Genomic DNA, 26,773 nt, shown 5'->3' on the forward strand with positions numbered 1-26,773 from the left:
GTGCATTGGAGTGTTATAAGATATGGTAATTGTTTTGTAAATTCAAAATATATTAATTCCATTTCAATACCAATCCATTTTAACAAGCATATGGCTTCTTTTTTACATACATAAAACAGTTAATTAAAAAGGAAAAAAAAGCTGCTTTTCCCTGGGGCCTTTGAGTCAGCCCAGCTCATTTGTCCCTGTGGATCATGTGCAAGCAGCTGAATGCAGACACTGTTCTGGTTGGATTTACCCTGGGTTCTGTTCTGCCTCTTCCATGAATTGGTTGCTAAACAAGGCAGGAGCTGCTCTGCTGAGATCAGGAAAGCTGTTTGCTGTAGCCCAGACACCTTTGTGACTCTTTGGGCTTGTTTAATGCTAGCTCTGACTTCACTGTGAGCTCTGGGCTGTACAGCTGTACTTGTGTCAGCTGGGACACTGCCAAACACTTTGTTGGTAAACAACAGGAAGGGAATGTTTGATTAAATACAGACTTATTTCCCCTTTTGGTTCATCAGCCTCATTCAGCAAACTTTGAAATTGCCCCATACATCACAACAAAAGAGGGAGACAGATGTTCAACACTTCTTTGACTCATATATAAATTATACTAAGTGCAAGAGAAAAGCAGCTTGTTTGCCCTTTACAGTTACCTGTGCCTCAAAAGTATTTCATTTACCTGTTTTTATCAGTACTGTAGAGGCACATCAATAAGAGATCTTTTTTTGTCTCTAGCTCTGTCTTCTGACAGACTTCTACCAGCAGTAGCTTCTCTAAGAAACATTCCTCTCATAAGAAATTACTAATCTTTGCATACTTGAGTTGAAGGCCAATATGTAGATTTTATTGGCTGTTCAGTAGAGAAGTACATTAAGCATAATCACTGTTTTGTAACGGAATGAACACATCAAAATATTTCTTTGATTTATTTTTTAATGTACTTTTCCATAACATTTCCGTGTGTACGTACTAAAGCACATTGATTTAAGGAAGACACCTTCCCTAGAATTTGGCATGATGATTATCTTTGCTTACCTTCCTTATGGACTTGCAGAAGGGATCTCACTCTCAGGTGAGTAGTAAAAGAGTTCTGAGCAGACTGATCTGTTAGAATACTTGTCTTGCTGTAGAAGCAGGTTTTGCCTTGTGAGGAGATGACTCTGGAGGGTCTCAGCAGTGAATCCTTGCAGTGTTCTGTTGACTGCCACGTTCTTGCCCACAGGTATCATGGCAATCCTGTTCTCTGGCATCGTGATGTCTCACTACACACACCACAACCTGTCCCCAGTGACACAGATCCTGATGCAGCAGACACTCAGAACTGTTGCTTTCATGTGTGGTAGGTGCAGCCTGCTTTAAATCCAGTACTAAAGTTTAAAATGTCACTTGCATGGAGCAGTGACTCTGCTGGGAGCAGCAGAGGGGTGAATTTGCATCCAGGCATTTGTGTGTCCGTGGTGTTTGTCTTTAAGAGAAGAATTCCCGGGAGTGGAAGCTGCAAGGCACTCAAAAGTCACCTTTCCTGCCACACTGGATCAAACATGCAGTAAATCTCTCTCCCATCCTGCAGGCTCCTGCTAAGATTTGCCATAAGATTGATGGTCACACAGAGATCTCTGAGTGGTATTTTTTAATATAAACATTTTTATATAAAAAGCTACTTGCAAAACCAGTAGCTTCACACATGGAGGTTTTTGGGAGTAGTGGTACAAGCAGCTCAGTCCTAGAACCTTTCCAGTTCCTTTTGCAAACCAAACCTTTGAAGAATTGACATGTTCCAGCATTACAAACATGTCCCTGATTTCTGGGGGCTGCCATGAGTGAATTCTGTATTGTTTGCAGGAGGATGCAGTGTGGCAGGGAGTGGCTTTGCTGCACTTAACCACTCCTTAGTGAGCACCAGCAGCTCTCCAGGGTTTGGTCAGGAAATCCCATTTTATGTACTGGATGTAGTAATTAATAACAGGAGTACAAAAGGTTTTCTAGAATTGTTTATTTAAATGTGATTTCTCTTTTTCAGAAACGTGTGTTTTTGCATTTCTTGGCCTGTCAATTTTTAGTTTTCCTCACAAGTTTGAAATGTCCTTTGTCATCTGGTGCATAGTAGGTATTTACTTCCTTCCATATCTTTTTAGATGCATTTTTGGTATTGGGAGGGGAAACACCTTACAGTTAAAAGACTTTAGAATAATTGTTATGATTTTTCAGTTTTTATAAAAAATTCTCTGACTCCTTTTGTCTTTAAACCCATTTCAGCATTTAGTGCAGTGACTGTGGATTACATTTCACATGGGGCTTGCCTCCACCTGCTGCCATTATAATGGTTTAATGTCAGCATGAGCAGTGTGTTGCCTTTTGCAGGATGCAGGGAGGGCAGTGTGGGCCCATTTCCAGCTGTGTCCTGCAGTGTGCACTGGCCAAGGGAAGGATTGTTATCTGCAGCTTCCCCAGACAGGGATATCAGCACAGGGAGCTGCTCTGCCTGCATTGCACACAGCTTCCCTGGCTAATATATATCTAAGGTGTGACACTTCCTTCTGTGGCATTGCTCTCTCAGGCGTAATGCAAATTGTGTAATTTTGGGGTGATTCACAAAAGAAAACAGCACAGCCCTTCAAGGATCCTGCTGACTAAGTCTAGGATATTTACCTTATCAAGGTCTGTTTGTAGTGGAGCTTAAAAACAATGCTCTGAGAAAACCTTGCCTTTTTCTGAGTTAAAGTTTTCTTTGTGTTTGTTAATTGTTTGCCATTAAATCAATAGTCCCCTTTTTTTCCTTTTCTGCTCTCAAAAGTGTTGCCTCAGTGTGGGGTATGTTTTACAGCCATACCCAGGGACGTGTTGAGAAACAGGCTGATGTGCTATTTGTTTGGCTCCTGGCCTTTCTGAGCAACTGGGCCACAGGGAGACAATAGAAATACCTTATTGCCTCTTGGCTGCTGCACCAAGGGAATGATTAAAGGAGCTGAACTGAGGAGCACTTTTACCCAAAGTACTTCTTGGTCTCCCTGGAATGTCTCCTGGGTTCCATTTATTTATTGTAAGTAAAGCAACTTGGTCTCCATCAGTGACAGGTCTGATTTAGTTTCAGTTAAGCAGACACAATGTTTCAGGAGCAAAATTCCACAATGCCCTGTGTTGAGGCATTTCTCTCTGTTCATGGAGCAGCACACTTGCCTGTGAGCAAAACCAGCATATTCACCTTGCCCTGTAAAAGCAGCTGCAACTGGGGCCTCGTGGATGTAACACATCAAATGGTCTTTTGCTTTTATTTCTGTTTTTCAGGTGCTGGTTCTCTTTGGTAGAGCGGTGAATATTTTTCCACTTTCCTACCTACTCAACTTTTTCCGTGATCATAAAATCACTCCCAAAATGATGTTTATCATGTGGTTCAGTGGTAAGTTAAAGCTCAGAATACTGAGAACCAGAAAAAATGGTTTTTCTCTTTCATTGTGTGGCCCACTTGAGGATGAACTGGTTTCTCATTGGTTGAGCAAAACTCAGCTGAGCATTTGCGCTGTTCTGAAACCCAAGTGCAAGGAAATGTTCTCTTTCTTTCCCCTTTGTGCTGGAGTTGCTCTGGTGAGCCCCACGAGAGCTTTTCTGCATGGAGGCTGCTTGTCTCTCTAGCCCAGCAGCTTCCCAGTTTGAGCAGCAGTGTCTGAAATGCAGAGACTTGTTATGGGGGCAGCCAAGGGGCAGATAATGGGCATGGCACAGGGCTGCAAAGGCCCTTTGAGGGTGCAGGGTTGCTGCTGGGTGCTCAGCTGTTGCTGGTGGCTGACCGCTGCCCCGTTCTCCCCCAGGATTACGTGGTGCCATTCCCTACGCCCTCAGCCTCCACCTGGGCCTGGAGCCCATGGAGAAGCGGCAGCTGATCGGCACCACGACCATCATCATCGTGCTGTTCACCATCCTGCTGCTGGGAGGGGGAACCATGCCCCTCATCAGGCTCGTGGACATCGAGGACTCCAAACCGCGCAAGAGGAGCAAGAAGGACGTCAACCTTAGCAAGACAGAGAAGATGGTTGGTTTGGGGCTTCATTCAGAGCACCACTGCGGTTTGGTGGGGGTTTTTTTCAGTTCAGACATTTTTCAGGACTAGCACATGATTTTTTATTAAAAAGTAAGGTGAAGGCAGTAGAAAAAGCCAAGGTAATAGGACAAAGCCAAGCAATATAATTTTAAAATATCCCAAAGCCAGAGTCTGGTTAGTGTTTATACAAAATATGTGTTTGGACAAGGGGTGGAGAAATAATCTCTTAATTCAATCCAATTACAGGCTGATCTATATAAATTAAAGTAATCCCTGGAAAAGCATAAAGCAGATAATAGAGTATTGAGTCATAGCCAGAGAGAAAGTAGTTGGTACAGGGTGAGATGAAAATGAATCATAAAAGGCAGATGGAAATTATTTTGGAAAACTCAAAGGCCATGAGAAGGTCATAACAATAGCCCCCTCTGACTGGACTTTATTTTAAAGCAATTTCTGGCAAAGCGAGAGATCTGACAAAGCCAAAAGCCACAACTGGTTGTGGCAAGGGAGACCACAGAGCAGGGTGGTGGGATGACTGCCACTTCTCTTGGGTTATTCTGACCTTTGTGATTTTCCTAGGGAAACACTATAGAATCTGAGCATTTGTCAGAGCTCACAGAGGAGGAATACGAAGCTCAGTACATAAAACGCCAGAACCTCAAAGGGTTTATGCGGCTCGATGTGGAGTACTTGAATCCTTTCTTCACCAGAAGACTCACACAAGAAGTAAGTCTTATTTTCTTGGAGAAACTGGTCAAGCTGGTTGTCCTCAGTACCACACAGGGCTCGTGGTGCACATGACTTGTGTGGGGACAGAGGGACATCTGTGTATTGCTCATGCATAGAGAGAGCAGCTGTAATGAGCAGCTGCTCTGTAAGGTGGGTTAAATGAGCATCTCAGAGCTCCCCCAGTTAAACTGGGTGTGTGGATTTGCTGAACTCGCCCTTCATCGTGCAGGGAGCCATGAAGGGCATCAGGAGTCACTGGCTGCTGCTGCTGCCACTCGGGCAGAGTTTTTAAAGTGCTGTCACACACAGTTCCTGCCTCCTACTGTCAGTGGTGCCGTGCCTTCTGGAGCTGTGCTGTGGCTGCAGAGTGCAGTTTCTGTCTTGGACATGGGCACTGCACCGTGTGCTTTCCAGACTTCACTTCCAGAGACAGGGCTCTGAGGCTGTACATGCAGAACAACACCTGACAGTAACTTAACACTGAGTGGCCCCAAGGTGTAATACTGTGCCTTTATCACTCCCATGCTTCAGAAATCTGAGGCTACTTAGTCACAGAATTCACTGTTTTCCCAGTTTCCCATGGAAGCATTTTGGCTGTGGAGTTGATAATTTTGTGTTAGTGCACATTCCATCTTCCTAGCCTGCTCAAAAGTACTGTTTTTCCTCTTGTTTTGTACTTTTCAAAAGTACCATTTCAGCACTTTCCTACAAAAACTAAAGTCATTTATTGCAAAACCAGAAAGGAATCAAGAAACCAAAGTAAGCATCTGATTCGTAGCTGGTAGCCAAAAGCACAGGCTGCCATCCAGATTGCAACCAAAGGCTGGAAAAACAAGCATGTGAATCACCGTGGCAGGCCACAAGCTTCCCAGTGTTCCTGGGAGCACGAGGGGGGGAGACAAAGCCAGGCCCTGCAGACAGCATTAGGATTGTTGAAACACACAGAGCAGGACTGTCTGGAGAGCACAGGTAAACACACCCATCACCAGAACTGTCAGGACTCTCTAGAGAGCACAGGTGAACACAGCCATCACCAGAGCTGTCGTGTGTAGCAGTAACTCCTGACTGAGCCCCTGAGCAGTGTTCTCTGTGGGAAGCAGAGCGTGCTCACGGGGCAGGGGCAGATGCTTTCCTGAGGGGTGTGAGCTGCCCTGGCACAGGCTGGTGCAGCAGCAGGGGCCAGTGCTGTGCTCTGCTTTGCCAGGACCTGCACGACGGGCGCATCCAGATGAAGACCCTGACCAACAAGTGGTACGAGGAGGTGCGCCAGGGCCCCTCGGGCTCCGAGGACGACGAGCAGGAGCTGCTGCAGCAGAGCGGGGCCGGGCCACGCTGAGCTCAGGGCCTGCCAGGGCCCACACTGCAGGGCAGCTGCTGAGCCAGGCTGGGCCTGCCCCTCTGCTCCCTGTGCCGGTGAACCCACAGCTCTGCTGCCGCTGCCCAGGAGGGGAAACCCTCAAGGGTGGGACGCCGGGGGGGCTGAAGGGAGAACCTTTTGCTCAGACTGCACTGCACAGCAAATTGCAGGCAGCCCGCTGGAGAGCACAACCATTTGCCGTGAAATGATGACATTGTCAATGAGGATGGGCTTCTTCCCATCCCAAAACCTGCTGCGACCACACGCTGCAGTACAGGGCCCGTCTGTGGCTCTGCAAAACAACAAATTGCACTTTACCTTTTATATATATAGATAGATATATTCATTCACAGCATGAAGAGTCTTGACAGTTTATACTGTGAATTCATTTCAGCACTAGTAAGGGAATCTGACTGGAAGAAACATAATTTATGGAATTTGCACATTTTGAACCCAGAAAAGATGCATACCTTGACAAGAGCAGATGTTGCACATACAGGGAATCACCTCTGAGAATGTAGTTTTGTCACTTAAGAAATCCTTGATTTCTGTTCTGTGGGATTTTCTGGTTTTTATAGTAAGGGATCTGATCCACAGTACTGATTATAGCATGGTTTTGGGGTAGTGGGGGTCTGTGACAGCACAGAACTGCGTTTGAAATTGTAGTTTCCTTTCTTTGGCTAAAGCCAGTTGCAGTTGGGTTTCTATAATTGGCAATTGCTCCTTGCTGGCACTTTGGCTTCAAATCTTAGAAAAGAGCAGCTTCTGTTTTGCTTAATTTATGAAGTGTCCCTAACACTCCAGAATTCACCTGTGGAATTTTTAAGCTTCAGTGGAAGCAAAAGCAGGACATACATAAGGAAAAAGAGCCTACAAAATCTAATCCAGGTACAGAAGGATTAATATTGCACGTGGCTGAAGCAGCCTCTGCTGGGAAGTGCCAAACAGCCTCCATTAAGCTGTCCCATTTTTCTCTTCTGCTTACACTGTTTCAGAATCTGTTACCCCTGCATTTGTTCTCCATGGCCCAGTGTTTGCTCAGCCTTGCCAACACCTGAACATGTTTGTTGCACATTTGCCATGGTGACACATGCAGCAGTTTGCTCCCACTGCCAAATTCCTCCGTGGTGGTTTGCATATCCACTGTCAGGATGTGAATTACAGTTCAGCACCCACCTCTGACATGCAAATGTGTGTGTTTGTTTCTGAAGATGGGAGACTTCATTTTAGTCTGGTTTTGCTACTGATTTTTTTAATCCACTGCTTACCTACCGAGAGAATAAAAGTTCAAGAATGTATTCAAAATCCTGCATCTGTTGTCCGAGTAGTTTTTCAAAATACCACATCTTGTGCCCTGCTGCCCTTTCCCTGCCTGTGGAAGGGGCCTCGCTGTCCTGGGGCTGGGACACACAGCTGGGGCTGAGCAGGCTGTGAAAGCCATCGGTGCCGTTTCATCCGTGGGGGATCTGTGCACATCACCCTTTTGTCACCCCTAGACCCCGGCAGGCTGCATTCACCTTCAGTTACCCATCACTCCTACTGCCTTTCTCACCTTTACGCCCAGGAGCTGCTGGAAGGTCCCTGAGAGCTCCTCAGGTGTTCAGTGGTGGAGCTGCTGTTCCTCCGGGGGTGGCACACTGCCTCTGTCCCACTGATGTACCCGAGGGCCCCCGGTGGTTCCTGATGCGAGGCCCGGTGGTGCCAGCCCCGCCACCAGGTGCCCTGCTCTCCCCCAGGTGCCCTGTTCCCCCCCAGGTGCTCTGTTCTCCCCAGGTGCTCTGTTCTCCCTTTTCCCCCAGTTGCTCTGTTCCCCCCCAGGTGCTCTGTTCCCCCCCAGGTGCTCTGTTCTCCCCCAGGTGCCCTGTTCCCCCCCAGGTGCTCTGTTCTCCCCCAGGTGCTCTGTTCCCCCCCAGGTGCCCCGTTCTCCGCCGCCCTCTGGCGGCCGCGGGCGGCAGCGCGCCGGGAGCGCGGGGCTCGCTCTGGGGCCGGCCCGGTGGAGGCCCTGGGGATGGCTGGGCTGAAAACCAACTACTCTGAAACTTAACGTAATATTACACTTGTCAAAACTTGGAATTACGTGTGTATTCTGAGAGAGCAAAGCTAACTCCCTCATTTTGGAACCAAAAGAAGTTTTTACCACAGTGCCCAATGCTTATATTCATTTATCAATACAATGGCTTTTCTGTCAGTCATTTCTCCCTTTGGAGTTGTTCACCTAATATGCTTAAAAAATAAAATTATTCTTTATTGATAATTCTGGCAGTTACTTTAGATAATTTCCTATTTTATCAGACCAATATTAAACCCTAACTCTCTTTCCACAAGTTAGCTCCTCCATCCTAACTTGATGTCACCTGCAAACCTGTGCAAGAGTGAACTTGATTTCTTAATGTTCTCAGCTAAGCACCCCAGCAGCTGAAGCAGGTGAGCTCGGGCTGATCCCCCAGGCTGCAGAGGTGCTCCTTTGCACACCAGAGCACCTCCGGGCTGCTTCCGAAGCTGCCACCGCCAGGAGTCCTCACCTGCCCCTCAGGAGCTCAGCCGTTGGGAAGCCAGAGCAGAGCTCTGACTGTGCTCATTGAACACCTTTTGGCTTTTCCCCATGGGTGAGCTCCCACCTGAGGGGAGGTTTCCAGCTCTGGGACCGCACTGAAGGCTCAGTGGCACAGGCTGAGGCCACAGGAGGGGACACAGAGCAGGAGCAGGGCCACGTGCACCCTCAGCTTCGTGCAGCAGCCAGTTCTGGAGGTACAGAAGGGCCTGACTGCAAAGCCTCCCTGGGCATCACTGGGGGCAGCTCTGGTTTGAGCTGGTGGGATTTCCATCAGGGCTTCACCCTCCAGACTGGAGCTTTGGGGTCCTGCTGGAGCACAGAGCTGCTGGGGAGGCTGGTCCTGCCCCCAGCCCTGCCCCAGGGCTAGGACAGCACCAGGAAAGCAGCTGAGAGCCCCAGCTGGAAGCATTTTTACCTTCAATCACCCACCACAGGCAGAAGGAATTAAATCATTTGAGGCAATGAAGCTGGAGCAATGGGGGTGGGGGAGCTATTTAAAAAGCAACTGCACTAAAATATCACCACATTTGCACAACTCAGAGTTAAAACTTCACTTTCCCTCAAACTACACATTAACCTACACAGAACCACTGCAAGAAATTTCTGCTCTGTTCAGTTTTCACATTCATGTATGATTTTGCTGACTTTCCTTAACAGTCACCTTATTCCCCATTTTGCCTTTCCTAGGACAGAGGGTGTCCCTGCCACCCTGGCATTGTAGCTGTGCCCTCAGACTCCCGAGTGGGCCGGCACAGAGTGGGAAATGCAGCACCCACAGTGCAGCCCCAGGCACCAAACCCCCCCAGGGCAGCCCTGGCTCCATTCCTGCTCCAGGCCCAGGCTCTCACCGAGCAGCAATGCAGCACTGCAGAACTGCAGCAGGACCAAACCCAAGGAAATTGGTTCTTGCAAGCAGGAACCCCCTTCCAAACCCTGCTGGCCTCAGCTCGAGGGTGAAGCCACCACCTCTTCTCAGGCTCAGCCCAGGGGAGCTGCCCTAGAGAGGGGTTGGCTCTAATCCTCAGTAACTGGAGGCAGCTGCCAGCACCACTCCCAGCTGGGGACACGGCCCCAGCTGTGCCATGCCCCCGGGATGGAGCCAGCCCGGGCAGTGCCAGGCCTGGTGGGGTTTGTTGGACTGGTTGGGGTTGGCTGGGGGGCTGCAGCTCCTCTGCCCTTGGCAGTGTCTGGGAATGGAGATTAAACCCCCCAGCACTGGGGCTCTCAGTGTTGGGCCTGCTCACACCGACCTGTGGCATGAAAACACTGATCTGGAGGTTTTCTGGCTAATAAAGGACCTGAGGGATTGGCAGGTCATTATCTTTCTCCCTGTCTTCTTCAGATGATCCCTGGACCACCGGAGTTTTAGGCAGCCGGGACCAAAGCCGTCGGCGGGGGGGCTGGCAGGAGGAGCAGGGACCCCGTGCTCTGTCCCCAGGCCTGGCACAGCCCCGTGCCCAGCCTGGCTGGCCACCCCTTGGTCCCTGTCCGTCCCGAGGCCATGCCCTGAGAGCCCCCAGTAGATGGCAGCAGCCCTTCGTGTGTGTGTGTCCTCCAAGGGGCAATCGGCCCGCTCCCTTCCTGGAGGTTCCTCTCCACGGGCAGCAGCAGGGGGGCCCGGGATGGCCCGGGGTGGCCCGGGGTGGCCCGGGATGGCCCGGGGTGGCCCGGGGCACACGCAGTGGCCCGGGATGGCCCGGGGTGGCCCGGGGTGGCCCAGGATGGCCGGGGCACACGCGGGGCCGTGGCAGGGTCCCGTTGCTGCCGGGCACAGTGTGTTTTGTGACCCTACCCCCGGCCTGGCTGCCGGGCAGAGCAGGTTTGCTGGTGCCAGGTGCCCGTGCCCAGCCCGTGGGCTGTGCCCCTCTCTGCCTGCTGGCCCCTGGCACCCAGCCCGGGCACGCTCTGCACCATCCCCATCCGCATCCCCGTTATCCTGGAGTGCAGCCAAACACGGAGCTGGGTCGGACGCTGGTTTTGCATGAGTGGATTTACTTTAGAACTGACAGCTGGAACACGAGGGATGGCCACTGGGGACCCTGCGTGATGGCCTCTGTCCCGGAGGGCTGGGGACGGGCCACAGGGAGCTTTCCGGGGGGGTTATGCTGTGGGTGGCTTTGCACCAGGTGCTTCCTCACCCCAGGTGAGGTGGCTGTGTGGACAGTGCCCTCCCCAGCAGGACAGGAGGTGGCAGTGGGGGCTGCAGGAGCTGGCACTGGAGGTAGATTCCCCTTGGGGCCTCCTGGCCCCCAGCCCGCCCTGCCAGGCACGATTTTTAAGACAACCAAGTTCCTACTTGGCCATCAGAGCACCAGGTTGGAAAAACAAAGGCCAAGGGCCCAGAGAGCAAACTGCAGGAGAGGCTGTAACCTGGGCTGCACCCTGGGCACATCCCAGGCACTGGGGTCTGGTTTTGTTCTTGTTTTTGTGAGTGCAAACACCAGGCTTGGAGCTGCAGGAGCCAGGGGTTGGTCTGATGTCTTCATGTCACTTCGGAGGGGTTGGTCTGATGTCTTTGTCACTTCAGAGGGGTTGGTCTGACATCTGGTCACTTCGGGTATGGAACGTCGGGCCCCGCGGGGCACGGGGTGAGAGGATGCTGCGTTTGGGTTTGTGTTCCAGCGCTCTGTGGACACAGCTGGGCAGGGCTGGGCTCAGAGCAGGTCCTTGGCCGTGGCCGAGGGCAGGGCCTCCCGTGCCACGCGGGCAGTGCCCGGGCCTGACCGGCTCCGAGCGAGCAGCACCACCAGCTGCACCGTCCTGCCGAGCCCCGGGCGCCCCGCGGCCCCGCCGGGCAGCCGGGCAGGAGCGTGGCACCTGGGGCAGCCGCTGCAGCCCTCAAAAACCTCCCTGCAGCCCCTGCAGCCCGCGGCCGGGAGCGGCTGGAGCGCGGTGCCCCGGCAGCCGCAGCACAGGAGGGTGAGCAGGGCCCTGTCCTTGGCCAGGAGCTCGTGGAAGCTGGGCTTGAGCAGCAGGTACACCAGCGGGTTGTAGAGCGTCGAGGACTTGGCAAGGACAGCCGAGAGCACGAAGGCCAGCGCTGGCAGCTGCCTGGTGTCCCCGAGCAGCGCCCACAGCGCCAGCACGGCGTAGGGAGTCCAGGCAGCCAGGAACCCCAGGCACACGGCCATGCTCAGCTGCAGAAGGAGCAGAGCAGCACCATGAGCCTCCTGAGCACTCGGGGGACACCGACACCCCCAAACCCAGCCACACGCAGCAGACCCTGAGCAGCCCTCACAGCCCCAGGGAAAGGTGCTCAGCCTTCTGGACCTGCACTGGAATGTGGGAGAGCAGGGCAGCAACCCAGCACAGCCCGTGCACAGACCTGCTCCTGCTTCAGGCCACTCACGCCCTGTCCCACCTGGGGAACTCGGGAATGGCCTCAGCCAGGTGGGCACAAAGGACCAGTGACCTGGCAGGACCGGCTCAACATTGGACCCCAACAGCTTTTGGCAGCACTGCAAATCCCTCCTGCAACCTGCGTGGCTTGGGAGGCCTGGAAATGGGCTGTGCTCAGCCCCCTTCCCCGCATGGATGTGGATGTTTCCTTTGAAGCCAAGCTTGCAAGTTGTTTTCTTTCATGCTGTGTTTTTTAAAGGTTATTCGGGGTTTTTTACATATTCTTGGTAAATTATAGTATTAGCTTGTAGTCTGGGGAACAATGACTCATGCAAGCTCCTTTATGATCTTTACCAATGTAATTTAAGATGAAAACTCCTCCACCTGATGACTTTAAATGAGGAGCAATGTGTTGTTACCCACACTGACACAAACACCTGGAGAATTCCTCAGGAACAGCAGACACCGGGCAGGAGGGGCCCTGCTGCTCACCTGCCCATGGGCAGTGGGCTGGGCAGGGCACCCCGAGAACCCAGAGCCCCCAGTTCCTGGCACCTTGACCAGCAGCCCCATTCCCCTGTTCTTTGAGGAACAGCCCCCGTTACCCTGTTCCTTGAGGAGCAGCCCCATGTTCCCTGTACCCTGAGGAGCAGCCCCGTTCCCCGTGTCCCCGTACCCTGAGCAGCAGCCCCGTTCCCTGTGTTCCCCATTCTCCGTGTTTCCCCATTTCCCCGTACCCTGAGCAGCAGCCCCGCTCCCATTTCCCGTACCCTGAGCAGCAGCCCTGGTCCCTGTGTTTCCCCACTCCCCGTTCCCGTGGCGGCCGCGGGCCCCGCGCCGGGGGCACGTGTGCTGCCTCACGGCTCTCCGCGAGGCCCACACCGTCCAGAGGATGAGCGCGTAGGAGGCCAGGATGAGCAGGCAGGGCAGCAGGTAGCAGCAGATGAGGAGGGCGAGGATGTAGAGCGTGGCGGCGCGGCCGGAGGCCTCCCAGGTGAGGCAGCAGGCTGTCCCGTAGGGCTCGGGGCCGTAGCTGCCCCAGCGGCCAGCGGCGCGCCGGCGAAGGCCAGGGCGTGCAGCCACAGGGCCAGCAGCAGCCCCGCGGCGTGGCCCCGCGAGAACCTGCTCCCTGCGGCGAGGGGAGCGCTCACAGGGCACGGGGCAGCGCGCAGGGAGCTCACCCACAGCCCCGGCCTGGCACGGGAGCCCAGGGAGGCAATGGGGTCTGGCATGGGCCAGGCGTGCTCCCCTCGGGGCTGCGGAGCAATGCCCGGGCTCCTGGGCTCATTGCCAGGGCTCCTGTGCTCACGGGCACTGCTGGAGCTCCTGGGCTCATAGCCAGGGCTCCTGTGCTCACGGGCACTGCCAGGGCTCCTCCAGGCCACCCTGACCCTGGCACCTGAGGGACCTTTCCCTCCCTGCAGCGAAGCCCTGGGGGAGATGTTTTGTTTTTATTTTTGTCCCAGCGCCCATCGAATCTCAAATTCTCTGATCTTACAGCTCACCATAAAGCGCTGTATCTTCAGACATACATAGAGATTACATTTTGCTTTGAAACTAAGCAACTAAGAGCACGATGTGACTCTGCATTTCCTCACAGAAGATGGGCTGGGCTGTAGATGAGCCCCAATGCCAGGCTGCCAAGCACTGGCTGATGAAGAGCAGAGGCTGTGCAGGGAAAAGCCACTGCCACCAGGGCTGCCTTTCCACAGCCAGCCTACATCTTCATCTTTCCTCCCACCTTTTAGCCACCTCCTGAGCTGTAGTGCTGGCACAAATCCAAGGTGACTCTGCTCCAGCATTGTCCCTGAGGCACTGAGAGCTGCTGGGGACACACTGGTGGCCGGCAGCAGCCACTGGCTCTGAGCACATGGGCAGTGAGTGGGGCGAGAGGGGGAGAGGAGGGACCCTGGGGTGCTGGTCTGCAAACCAAACTGCTACGTGTGATTTCCCATTTTGTTTCTGGTTTTGGTCTTTAATGTAAAGTCTGTTCTGAAGATAAATGCTAGAGGGAGGATTAGCAGCTGAGCTGAGGAAATTAAGGACTCCAAATTGGAGTAGGAGCTGTGGAAGGAACGTCCATGGGCTCCCTCACTTCCTCAGGGGCTCTCTGCAGGGAAATCATTCACCTTAGCTCTGTGGAGGACATGCACGTGAAAACAGGGCTACAGACATGAGCGGTGACACTGCAACCCCAGCCCTCCTGTATTAATTATTTCAGTGAATGAAATACATTAAGCCTCTGGCTCTCCCACCGGGGAAAGCAGCTCTTGTTGCTCTGCCAGAGCTTGTGGCTCCCAGCTGCAGTCTGCTCTAGCCTAAGCTCAACTCTGTGTGCGGACATTCAAAAACCTGCAATACAGCCACACAGACTGGGACGTGGTTTAGAGCTGGACTTGGGAGTGCTGTGCTAACAGCTGGACTCAATGATCTTATAGATGTTTTCCAGCCTAAACTTGTTTCTGTGATCCTGTGACAAAATATTGCCTGGGAATAGGTTGCCCTGGGGCAGAGCTTTCCCTGCAAGGTGGAGGGGGCTCATGAAAGGAAAAGGGCTGTGTCACCAGGGAGGGTGGGGATCGGGCAGCACATCCCAGCACGTACCGTATGCCGGGTAGCAGACCTTGAGGCAGCAGACCGCGCTGAGCGCCGCCAGGCTGCCCAGGCTGCCCAGCCCCAGCAGGAGCCCGCAGAAGGCGTACAGCGTGCACACCGCCTGCTCCAAGAGCCACCTGCAAGGACACCGGCAGTGAGCCCGTCCCCCCGCAGCCTGCCCGCGGCTGCTCGGGGCTTCTCCGGGGTGGGAGTCCCCCCGAGGATGGTCCCGGTCCTGCGGCAGGGCTGGGCACGGGAGGGAGGTTCCAGTGGGCTGCACGCTGCCAGCCCCGAGCAGCAAATATGGGCACGGCCTTGCCCTGATTTGTGCCCTGAGCACCCCGAAGGTGCCCGTGGGTGGAGCTGGGCGTGCAGGAGCTGCCCTGACCCACAGCAGCTGCCAGCGCTGCAGTGCCAGCTTGGGCACCCACCAGCACACCCCTTCTGCAGTGAGGAGCTGCAGGGACGGGGAGCAGCAAAGCAGGAGCTGTGGGATGGCTGCCTGGGAGCTCCCGTGTGCCCCCGTGCCCCCCCGAGCCCCCGTGCCCCTGCCAGGGCTCTCCTGGCCCGCAGACAGTGCACACCAGGGCAGGGCAGCCCCCACGAGGTACCTGTGTGCAAAGAAGGACGCGGTGGCCAGCGGCAAGAGCGTCACCGTCATGCTCAGGTCACTGATGGCCAGGTTGACGATGAAGAGCTCGGCAGGTTTCAGCAGGGACCTCTTCTGATGGGCCACCAGCAGCAGCAGTGAGTTCCCAGACAGGGACAGGACGCCTGTGGAGGAGGCAGAGGATGGTGCTGAGCGTGACAGAGCCAGGAAAGGAACCAGGAGCATCCTGAGATGTTTGGAGGGAAACACTGCAGAATTCTGCGGAGGGTGGAGAGGGCTCCAGGCGTCCCTCTCTGGGGTGGGCTGAGCAGGGGGGCCCACGGGACCCACAGAGCTCTGTGAGCACATCTGGAGCTCCTTTACATTGGATCGGATCCCTTCCCCTCCTGAGATCCTGCAGAGGCCTTTGGTAGGAGGGCAGAGATGGGATGAGACTGCAGCAGGCTCGGGGTGCAGGGTCTGGCGCAGTCCCTTGCTGCAGCTGGAGGAGCAAGGGCCACTTCCTCCAGCTAGATAAACAGCAGGAGCTCTGAGAGACTGCTCTCTGATGTGGGGCCAGGGAGCTGGGCCCCTTGGCCTTCGCAACTCCTTCCTGGCAATGGCACTCCTGTGAGCCTGCACTGCCCCATATCACGGTAACAAAACAAACAAGAAGAAAGGCATTATGAAGATCAAGGAAAATCCAGACTAAACAAAAGAAGGCTCTTTGTTTGCTATTAATGTATTTAAATCAACAGTGGTGATTTAAGTTTTATAATAAGGGCTTTCTCTTTTTCATTACATAATTGTGATTTCATGGAAAAGAGGTTTCAGTGTCCTCAGAAGGGGAATCTTTGCTGCTTTTGGAGAATGTTGAGCAGGATAAGAGTTCCTCCCTAATGGATTAGGCTGCAAATTAAATCTCATGGCAGGAACCCACTTCCAAAGCCACTGAGTGGCCAACTCTGAGTTCCCCTCAGGGAACAGGACTCCCACGTGGGACCTGGGCAAATCCAGAGCTCTGCAGGCTTTGGAGTCACTGGAGAGCAGAGCATTGAGGTTTATCCTTCTTCCCAGCCTCACAAGATATTTTTCCCACAGAGCAAGTCTCACATCTGTGCTAAGTACACTTTATTAGCTTTTCCAGCTCATGCTGAAATCAAGGGCCAGCTCGAGCTCCAAATCCTCTCCAATGGACCTGAAGCTGGTGGCACCAACAGAGCCCTTGCCTGTCTCACCTCAGGTGGATGTGGTAGGAGTAACAGGACGTTCCTCAAAGTTATTCAACTTTTCAAATATTTAAAACCATAACAGGAACTTGCAATTCACCTGAGAGGGGAATGCAGTCACCAGACCATACTTTCGGGTAACATGGGAAGGGTCAGTTTAATTAATCTGCTAATGACTGGACACTTCTGGAAGCACCAGTGACTGAAAAGGCCTGAGTGTCTCTGGCAGGCAGCTGGATATGGGGATCAACAGGCCATCGTTCCTTACCAAAGATACTGAAAAGGCCTGAGTGTCTCTGGCAGGCAGCAGGGCAGGGACATGGGGATCAACAGGCCATTGTTCCTTACCAAAGACCAAATAGAGAGTGCCAAAAATCAGATCTTCTCTCTCCGATAAGGTGGAGGTGAACACTGAGGTGTTGGACGCGTTCCCCATCTGTAAAGCAAGATACACATGAGGGTGAGAGTGAATTGTGCCTGAGGAGTGCCCAGCTGCCCGAGTGCCCCAGAGGACACGGTGACACACGCCTGGCCAGCAGGATCCTCTGGCCAGCGCTGCCTGTGGCACTGAGCCCGGGTGGGAGCAGGCTGGTAACCCCACGTGGCTGTCACTCCTTCAGCCTTTCACTGATGAGCACCAGCCTTTGCATGGCAGCTCTCTGGGCAAGTCCTGGCCCTGTGTGACTGCAGCAGGCACGGCGTGTTGGACACAGGGACTGGCTGCTTGAGCAGCCCAGGACACCCCAGCTGGCAGCCCCAGGACACAGGGCCAGTGGTGGAAGGGGGCTCTGGGCTCATCTCCTCCCACCCTGGGTGCTCAATTCTTCACAGCCCAGTGGAAATTATCTTTTTTACTGTCCTGTGCTTTTCAGAGTGTCTGTGTACAGGGATAGGGGATTTATATATCCCTGTACAGACCAAGTGACTCTGGACATGAGAACGATGTTCTTCATTAACCTGATTGGAAACAACCTTCATTTAGAGCTGAGCAAGTCACTCCTGGATTTCTCATGATGCACAGTTCTCCCCAGGGCCACAGCTGATCTTCCTCAGGAGCCTTGGAAGCAGCCAGGCTGAACACAGCACGTGCACATCACCTCTGCAAGGCTTTGGGAAAGCGTCTGTGCATTCAGAGCACAGAGCCAGGAAAAAGGAGGGACTGTGGCCACACAGCTGCACTGGTGACCAGACAGGGCAAGGCCCAGCATAAACAGTCTGGAAGGGACTGTTCCTGCTCCTCAGCACACATGCAGCAGGGGAGAGAACTGGCAAAGCTTGTAGGATTTGATTTCCTTCAGATCCCTGGCAGGTCTCCATCCTGCAGGGATACACCAGGGGAGCTGCAAGTGTCCTGTGAGATCAGGCTGGCAAAAAGGACCAATAATCACAGGGGAGGAATTTCTATTTCTGACATATTATTTATGATAAACTCTGTTTTTATGACTGTGCTTGAGCTGCCTGTAAAGCACACCTCTCTCATTCTAATACAGAACTGATGAAAATGCATCTCTTGCTGTGATCAATGTGCTGATGTCACTGACACATAGACAGTGGATCAGTTTTATAGAAAGGTGGAGAGCTATCCCTTCTGTGTCCAAAAGGAAATCATAAATGGGATCCTCCCATCAAGGTGCTCCCTCAGGTGAGCATTTGGTGGGGATGCCTGCACAGGCACATCCTTTAGTGGGGAGTCACAAACTGCAGAAATATCAGCCCAGGTACCAAACACATCCACAATGATTTCTGACAGAAACAGCTACAGGAGTTTCCTTCCAACTCAGAAATATTCCAAACACATGACTGTGCTCAGTCAAGACTAAATCTGTGACTCCTCGGGGGGGATTCAGCCTAGACTGTCCTGGGGGGCACAGCCAGCACTGAGCAGCCCTTCCCCATCAAACTGCTGAGCCACGTCGTCTCTGGGCACGCAGAGCTGCTGAATTTGATTTGAGCTCCATTGCCCAGACTCTGTTCTGAGAAGAGACAGACTGTGAAAGCTCCTTTCCCCTCAATTTAATCAGACTTCAAAACGAGATGAAGTTGTCCAAGCAGCTGCTGCCAGAGGTACATTACCAGGAAGCCCTTGTATTCTGCACCCCAGCCCTTATTGCTGTGCTCGCAGGAAGAATCAGACCCAAACCCAAACCCACACCCCGTGTCCGTGTCTGGCACCTGGGAGGACCCTGGCGTGGCTGGGCTGGCCTGACCACATGCACTCTACATGGAAAACCCTGCTTGCATTTTGTGTGATTGTCAGCTTTGCCCTTTTCTCCTCCAGACTTGAGCAGTTGCTTTCCTTCAGCAAACGTGCTACAAAGCCAGAGTCTGCCTTGGAGAGGAGGAAGAAACCTGATGAGCCTGGAAACTCTCCTGACCCCAGACTCTTCCAATAGCCAAGGGCAGAAATCAATTTCTGCAATTCCCAGCACAGGGGAAGGAAGCTCAGGCACTGTTGCCTTCCTAGCAAACAGCGCAGGCTTTAGAAAGTCACGGAGCGCAGGAGCGCGCAGCTGGGCAGCGCTCGGGGTCCAAACCCAAACCCACACCCCGTGTCCGTGCCTGGCACCTGGGAGGACCCTGGCGGGTCCCGGAGGAGTCCCCGGCGCTGCCCGCTCCTCTCCCGGCCGCAGGGACTCACCGGGGCTGCGCGGGGCCGCGGCTCCGCCGCCGCTCAGCACCGCCGCGACGGACAGCTCCGCGGCACCGCGCTGAGCCGGGCTGAGCCGAGCCGAGCCGAGCTGAGCTGAGCCGAGCCGAGCCGAGCCGAGCCGAGCCGAGCCGAGCCGAGCCGAGCTGAGCTGAGCCGAGCCGAGCCGAGCCGAGCCGAGCCGAGCTGAACTGAGCTGAACTGAGCTGAGCTGAGCCGAGCTGAACTGTCCGCGCTGAGCTGAACTGAGCTGAGCTAAAATGAGCTGAGCTGAACTGTCCGCACCGAGCTGAGCTGAGCTGAGCTGAGCTGAGCTGAGCTGAGCTGAGCCGAGCTGAGCTGAACTGAACTGAACTGAACTGAGCTGAGCTGAGCTGAACTGAACTGTCCGCACCGCGCTGTCCCTCCCTGCCTGCTCTGTGTCCCTCCCGCACTGCTCTGTCCCCCCTGCCCGCTCTGTCCCGCTCTGTCCCCCCTGCCCGCTCTGTCCCGCTCTGTCCCCCCTGCCCGCTCTGTCCCTCCCTGTCCCGCTCTGTCCCTCCCTGTCCCGCTCTGTCCCGCTCTGTCCCCCTCTGTCCCCCCTGCCCGCTCTGTCCCTCCCTGTCCCGCTCTGTCCCTCCCTGTCCCGCTCTGTCCCGCTCTGTCCCGCTCTGTCCCGCTCTGTCCCGCTCTGTCCCGGCTGAGGGACAGGGACACCGCCTCCACGGCCGCCCGTGTCCCCCCCTCAGCCCGGTGACCCCATAACCGACCCTGGAGCCGCGGTTTTCACGGCAAGGGAAACTGAGGCACCAAGAGGGTGTTTTAAAGAGCTCTCCATGGCCTCAGCACTCCCGGGCTCGCTTTTAGCCCTGCTTGGCCGCCCCTCTCCTGTGCCCCGAGGAAAACAGGCCGGTCACTGGCTCACCTGTCCCTGCAGACCCGGCTGGCCAGCGGGCAGGACCCTGGCAGGCTCTGAGGGGCTCCAGGGACATGCTCAGAGTGACGTGGGGATCGTCGCACTGAGTCTGCTGCAGTTGGAGCTGGGTTTTGTTTCCACCCAAAGCATTTGATCTGTCTCTGCTTGGCAGAACACGAGTCACAACCATCACTTAATTTTGTTAATATCCTCCACACCAAGAGCTTTCCCCTGGTTGCCAGGAAGAAATTGGAATGATATAAAGATCCTAATATTAATTTTTAGAGTTCCAAATACTGCCAGGACTACTGGTCAGCTTGGATCCAGGTGCCGAAATTTGCTTCAGAAAGGAAATCCAAAGCTGGAGAGATGCACATCAATAGCTTTGTGTACCTACATGTGTGAAAGAGAATAATTTATGGACTCACCAGCTATGTAAATAGATGCATACTGAGATTGTTATAAACTGAAAGTTATTTGTCGTTTATGTTCCAGAAACACAAAAAGTCCCAGCCAAGTCTGAGGCCCCGCTGTGCAGCCTCTGCACATGTCCAGAGTTAACCCAGAAATCCCAACATGGCCAGGGAATGTGCCCCACTTTCTCCCTTTCACCTGGAAGGGACTTAAGGAAGATGTTCAGTGCCCCCCACGGGACAGGGAGTTCCCAGGATCTCACACAGGAGCAGCAGCACTTTCCACTCCCCATGGCACTGCCAGCGTTACTGCCCTTTGTGGGCACACTGCAGCCCTGCACTGCTGCTTTAGCACGGCTGTCCTTGGGAACCAGCCTTCCCTTTGTGGGCACACTGCAGCCCTGCACTGCTGCTTTAGCACAGCTTTCCCTGGGAACCCAGCTCCTTCCCTTTGTGGGCACACTGCAGCCCTGCACTGCTGCTTTAGCACGGCTTTCCCTGGGAATCAGCATTCCCAGTGTGGGCACACTGCAGCCCTGCACTGCTGCTTTAGCACGGCTTTCCCTGGGAGCCCTCCTTCCCAGTGTGTCTTTCCCCAAGAGCAGCTCTGCTCCCCAGCAGCGCTGCATCCAGCACCCTTCTCACCCAGCCTGGGAAGAGGCAATGAAGCCTTTGGGATAATTGAGCTCTGGATTGTGAGGCGGGGGAGCTGTGTGAGAAGGGGAGGAAGCCCAGGGGAGATGCCATGGAGCACACACAGACCCCAGTGTGCTGCTTCCCCTCATGTCTGCAAGAGTTTTCTCAGAAGAGATGGAGGAGCCAGGGCTTGTGGAGGTGATGGGACAGGAAACCAAACCTGCAGGAAACCAGACTCTACACGCTTGCCTGTCCATGGAGCAGCTTTTTCTTCTTAGGCCTGAGCACACAGAGAGCTGTGCTCAAGCCCAGGCCCACCACCCTTTTAACATTGCTTTTTGTGCCATGGTCAAGGCAGAGAGTCTTCAAAGGGTCCTTTTGACCTGGGAGTTAACCAGCAGATTGTCTTCTGGAAACCAAAACTGACCTGAAGCATAATTCTTGGCTGTGAATCCTGGAGATGCTGGTGTAGTCTTTGTTATCTCAAGCAACTAATTTTGTTTTCTAAGTTCTGCCTTCTTCATCCTTCCAGCAGCTGGAACATCTTTAACAATGCCAGGTTCCAGATCCAGGAGCAAGCATTCCAAATTCCACCTCTGAAATGAAGATTATGGACTCCTTTTCTTACAAAGAACTTGAAAAAGGAAACAAACAAAATCAAATTACTGTGGCTCTTCCAAATGTGTGTCTGGACTCTTCTTCAGCCAAGGGAAGCTGGCAGGGGGGTGAGGGGCGCCCATGCCAGACCTCCCTGCTCTGGCCCAGGGCTGCCTCTCCTGCTCCCCAGCTGCTCCGTGGGGATGTGGTGTCACTCCTGCACCAGGTGAGGAAGGGACAGAGCAGCCCAGCTGCTCCTTAGCATTTCTGAGCTCCAGATGGTGGGAGAAACCTGAAACTCTTACCCCTCTGCCTCTGAGAAAGCACCAGACACAGGAGCCTTTCCTGGGGGCACCCCTGAAGTGCTGGCAGCACTCTGGCAGCCAGCAGTGGCAGTGCAGGGAGGGGAGAGCCCTGACAGACAGCTCAGACAGAGCAAGAGGGGCAGCACCAAAGCACCACACGTGGGGCAGAAAGGTCTGATGTGCTCACTCACTTGGCCAGCCACATCCAGAGTCAGAACCAAAGGGGGAATCCTGCCCAGCATCCTTGTAAGGATTCACTTCTGCCCTGTTTGGTACTCTTTGTGCACAGCCAGCAGCAAGCTGCAGCCCAGACCCCTCTGGACAATGGACACACTTCAGGTGAGGCCCCCAGGAGGACTCACTGCTCTGTCAGCACTTTGTGGGGGCAGGAAAGGCCCTGTGAGGCCAAACAAGCCATCCTAAACCATCACCTGCTCACAGACTGCTCATGGTGCAGCCCAAGGGAATGTCTGTGCTGACCACACAGATGGGGCTGAAGGGGGCTTTGCACTCTGCTCTCGTGGCTGGGGTTTGCCCCTTGCAGAGAGGCCAAGGGCTTAAACACAGCAGAGGCTCTGCAAGTCACCTCCTGCCCGAGCAGGGCACCTGAGCACAGTGCTGCTGTCCCCAGGGGCAGAGAACTTGTGAAGATCAGTTTGAGGTCTCCCAGCCAGGCAGCTGCAGCTGAAGCCTTGCACAGTACCACTCCTGGCTTCCACTCAGACCACAAGAGCACTTAATTCTAGAGAGCCAAGAGACAGCAGAGGCTCAAAGCACCAATTCCAGTTGCATTCATAAAGCAGACAGTGTCCTAAGCTTTGGAACAGACAGAGCTTGACATAATCAATGAGGGCAGAAATATTTCCCTAAAAGCATGCTCCTAAGATTTAACCTCAATCACAGCAGATTGAAAGGTGGACTAGGTCAGATTTATTTATTTATTTAAGACAAAAATGATCACCATAAATAGGCACAGAGGAAGATTCTGAAAACAATTGCCTGAATGCAGAGTATGATCTCTGTGAAGCCTCCTCCCTCCCCTCCCAGGACCCTCTGGTTACTTGGCTGCAGCAGGGATGTACCAAAGCAGCCACAGTGCATCACACTAATGAAATTAATCTGGCAAGCATTACTTCCAGTCCTATTGCAGTGCTTTTCATGATTCATGTCACCTCCCCAGGCCTCTGTTCCCCACCTGCACACAGCATTAATGGTGTTTATTTCACACCGTGGGGTAGAGGTTCTGCTCATTGCACAGCTCTGGAATCTGCATGCAATGGGTTTTTTGGCACGCCAGTCACATTTCCTCCTTTAGTATCTCCCAGGCACATTTTGTACCTGCTAATCCAACCCATCAGCCCGTGTGCCTCACTCTCAAGTGACTCACAGGTGTCTGTGTCCATGCTTCCTGTGTCTGACCTTAAGGGGAGGGAGAAACCCCACACTTGTCTGACAAGGTTTGGGCCCACTGGCTGGTTTTATCAGCCCAGGTTTCTCCCACCTCTTTCTGTTCTCATCTCATTTTATCGTCCCTGCATTCTCACCTAGCCCAGCTGAGCTCACACACCCATAATTTCCTGAGCACTCCTGTGCTGAAGGGGCAGCTCAGCATCTTTGCAGGTGGGTCAGGGAGGGATCTGAAGGGTGGCATTTACTGAGAAACAATGCTGGGTGGTGGCATTCACGTAGGACAGACCCAAGCTACACAGGCTGTTGCCCAACCTCCTACCATCTGGACACCAAGCTTTCAGCCCTGTGTTAAATAGACATTATTGCCATGCTTGTATACTTAGCAGGAGGCATGAGGTAACACATATGTTGCTCTCGAGATGCACTTCCCCCCTCACAATTTGTGCTTGTGACTGTAATGGAAATATATATTAAATACATGTCTTTCTGTTCATGTATTTGGCTTTTCAGTGCCACCCACAATTCCCCCTGCCTGCAAATTCTGGCTTCTCACATCCCACTTGTCCTCTCTGCTTTGAATGCTGCCTGTCTCTTAAAGTCCAGCTGGCCAGAGCTTAACCCTTGGCTTTCAGGATGCTCTCCAGGCTGAGTCAGCCCTGCTCAGCTCCACAGCCGGGCAGGGCCTGCAAAGCCTCCCTGGGGCTGCATCCCCCCCAGCTCAGCCCAGCGGGCTGCTCCCTCTCCACCCTCCTGCACGGAGGGAGCCTCGCCCTGCAGCAGCTCCAGGGAGCAGGAGATGTGTGGAGGACAGGCTGCAGGTCCTGGGGCTGGCTCTGTGCTGCAGTCAGGGCGAGCCCTGCTGGTGGACACCTGGCTGAAAGCACAGCGAGCAGGGGGTGTAAACCCCAAATACAGCAAGGCAGCACTCCAAGCAGCACCCACAGAGCCTGGGGTTATCCCCCCACAGCAAACACAGGACAGCTCCTGCAAACAGCCTGCAGAGGAGGCTGCTCCAGCGCTCAGCTTTCGCAGCCAGGACGAGGACAGGGACAAGGGCTGGCTGCTGTCAGTGGGGCAAGGTCCCGTGTCCCAGAGGTTATCCCAAAGGAAAGATGTGCTCAGATCAAGGAGCTTCCAGCCCAGCCTTTTGTAGCCCAGCACAGCACAGCTTGCACTGTGGTGTCTCCTCCACACCACACCACACCACACCACAAACGCCACGCCACCTGCCTGCTGTGCCCAGCAATCCCCAAAGGATGGCACGCTCCAGGCACGGTCCCATTGCCCCTGCAGGTCTGAATTTCTGCCAAACCTCTGCACGTGTGCAGATCCACCAGCTCCAGCCGGGCTCAGCTGGCACTGCAGAGGGAGCCAGCTGGGCTGGCACTGTGAGCCCCACAGCCTCGAGGGCAGAGCCCCTGGCACCGAGCTGCACACAGCCTGTGCCCCCTCTAAACACACTACAAAAATCTCTGGTTTGCTCAAAACGTCGTGGGGAGACACAGGAACCTGCATCCAGCCCTCCTGTCTCCCAGCCCTGGGTGTTCCCAGCCCTGAGAGCAGCACTGCTGGGAAGGGCTGCATGCCTGATACTCTCGAGTGAATTCCTTTAATTTTTGGTTTATCCTTTTCTAATGTTCTTTTCTTTGAACACATTCAGACTTTGTATCTTATTATTTTATTTCCAAGTTATGGAAGATTAATTTGCATTAAAAATGCACCAATTTAAATAGATCTTTAGCTAGACTTTCAAATTGTTCCTAATTAATATTCCCTTTGAAATCTATCAACTTTCTTTGCTGCTACCTAGCTTTTCTGCATGAGGTTATAAAACTAGTATTCCAAGGAACAGTCACTTTTGTGTGTAGTAATCAGACACCATTATCAGGCTCAATTTTTAAGCCAATTTTTCCTCCTCTTCTCTGAAGGACTGTCAGGCCAATAACTTTCTCCCCTTATCTTCCTACTCATTCTCCTTCTTGGCACTGGTATAATTGCTTTCCCACATTTCTTTACTCCACAGCCTGACAGTTTTAAATGAGCCTTCCACACCGTGGTTTTATCTGGCATGAATTCTGTGCCCTCAGCTCCTCTCCCTGCCGCACAGATCAGGTTTAAGCACGTGCAGCCAGGGCTCCCCAGCACAAACCTGGCAGGTTTGGGAGCCTGCCTCTGGTTTTGTTTTTGGAATGAGGCAGTGACCCCAGGGCGTGCCTCCGTGGGGGTGCCAGGCAGGTTTGGAATTGAATGTTTTCCCCAAACAGCCCCAGCTAGAAACGCCTTTGCCTGCTGGCAGCAGGGGAGCCCTTGGCCCACAGAGCTGGAGACCAGGCTGCCCTGCAGCAGCTCCTGCTCCTGGCGAGGAGGAGCTCTGAACTCTGCAGCTGAGCTGCTGCTCCTCACCAGCTCCAGGAGAGCGTGGAGGAAACGGAGACACCGGGACGAGACTTCCAGTCTGGCAGGGAAGGTGTCTGCTGACAGTGAATGAGCCTCCTTGCGACTTCAAGCTTTGTTGGGAAAAAAGGACAAATTGTAAGTGCCGTGGAAATAAAAATACCTGCTCAGCTCATTTTACCCTGTCACTCTGAACAAGCAGTGCTTGTTTTTAGGACCACTTCTCACACATCCATCTGATTTCTGAGCAGAAACCCACAGTGCCAAGCACTGACACAAAAATCACAGCCCCTGGCCATTATTTAGTCATATGGAATATATTCCACAGAGGAAATAATGTCCTTCACTGGAGAGCCTGAGTGAAAACCTTCAGGCAGAAAAAGCAGAATCAAATCAGTGTCAAATCCACATTCACTCAAAGACGTGTGAGCATCCTGCTTGTGCTCAGTAAAAGTGATTTTGCCAAGAGGCTTTGAGCCTGTTGAAAAGCAGGAAGTTCAGTGAAGGAGGGGAAAGGATTTTTACACCATGCTCTGAAACGTACCAGAAGATGTCTACAGTCTGAGCTGCAGACCCAGGAGCAGCCAGGAGGCAGAGACAGGGGCTGTGCCTGGGTTTGCACTACAGCAGGAACGTTTCTGTTTGGTCCTGCCTGGCTGACAGAGTGGCAGAATCCTGTAGGTTTTGCACTCCTGCAGCTGCGTTTGCTTCCTAGGCTCTCCCATCTTTCTTTCCCCCAGGTCTTGTTCATAGACCTCACAGTGTTTCAGCACATCTCAAAAGTTCTCCCTCAGCTTCTCATTGCACTGCAAACCCTCTGCAGAGCAAGACCAGACAGAAAATAGGTCCCAGATGTACCTGGGCCATTGCAATATTTAACAGGTTGTATTTTAAGCTGTGAGCACCGGAGCAGGGACCAGCTGCAGGCAGAAAATCTGCACCAAAGACAAATTTGTGCAGAAAGGTTTTTGGTGTGAGTTACCAACATCTGAATACTGCACCTTCCTTCATTACAGAAGAGAGCTCTTGGAGGGGAGCACCATTTTATTAAGCAGCACATAAG

At 53.5% G+C, this 26,773-nt stretch overlaps 2 protein-coding genes across 2 annotated transcripts in view; one reads left to right on the plus strand and one right to left on the minus strand.

The window, feature by feature from the left end:
* SLC9A8 (solute carrier family 9 member A8) overlaps window positions 1-7,419 on the plus strand; it is a 37,532-nt gene extending 30,113 nt beyond the window's left edge. The window contains exons 11-17 of the mRNA XM_039719113.1: window positions 952-1,057; window positions 1,208-1,324; window positions 2,006-2,088; window positions 3,271-3,382; window positions 3,792-4,012; window positions 4,601-4,747; window positions 5,955-7,419. Coding sequence (XP_039575047.1) covers window positions 952-1,057; window positions 1,208-1,324; window positions 2,006-2,088; window positions 3,271-3,382; window positions 3,792-4,012; window positions 4,601-4,747; window positions 5,955-6,086 — 918 coding nt within the window. The 3' untranslated portion in view covers window positions 6,087-7,419. The remainder of the gene's footprint in view (window positions 1-951; window positions 1,058-1,207; window positions 1,325-2,005; window positions 2,089-3,270; window positions 3,383-3,791; window positions 4,013-4,600; window positions 4,748-5,954) is intronic.
* A 3,896-nt stretch (window positions 7,420-11,315) lies between these two features.
* LOC120506976 (opsin-5-like) lies at window positions 11,316-16,849 on the minus strand. The gene is given in 6 exon segments (XM_039719114.1): window positions 11,316-11,838; window positions 12,848-13,043; window positions 13,046-13,129; window positions 14,605-14,732; window positions 15,207-15,369; window positions 16,762-16,849. Coding segments are annotated over 6 exon segments (1,182 nt in total).
* Between the last annotated feature and the right edge of the window lie 9,924 nt (window positions 16,850-26,773).

Source organism: Passer montanus, unplaced genomic scaffold, assembly GCF_014805655.1.
Source record: "Passer montanus isolate IOZ18808 unplaced genomic scaffold, ASM1480565v1 scaffold41, whole genome shotgun sequence".
NCBI classification, from domain to species: domain Eukaryota; kingdom Metazoa; phylum Chordata; class Aves; order Passeriformes; family Passeridae; genus Passer; species Passer montanus.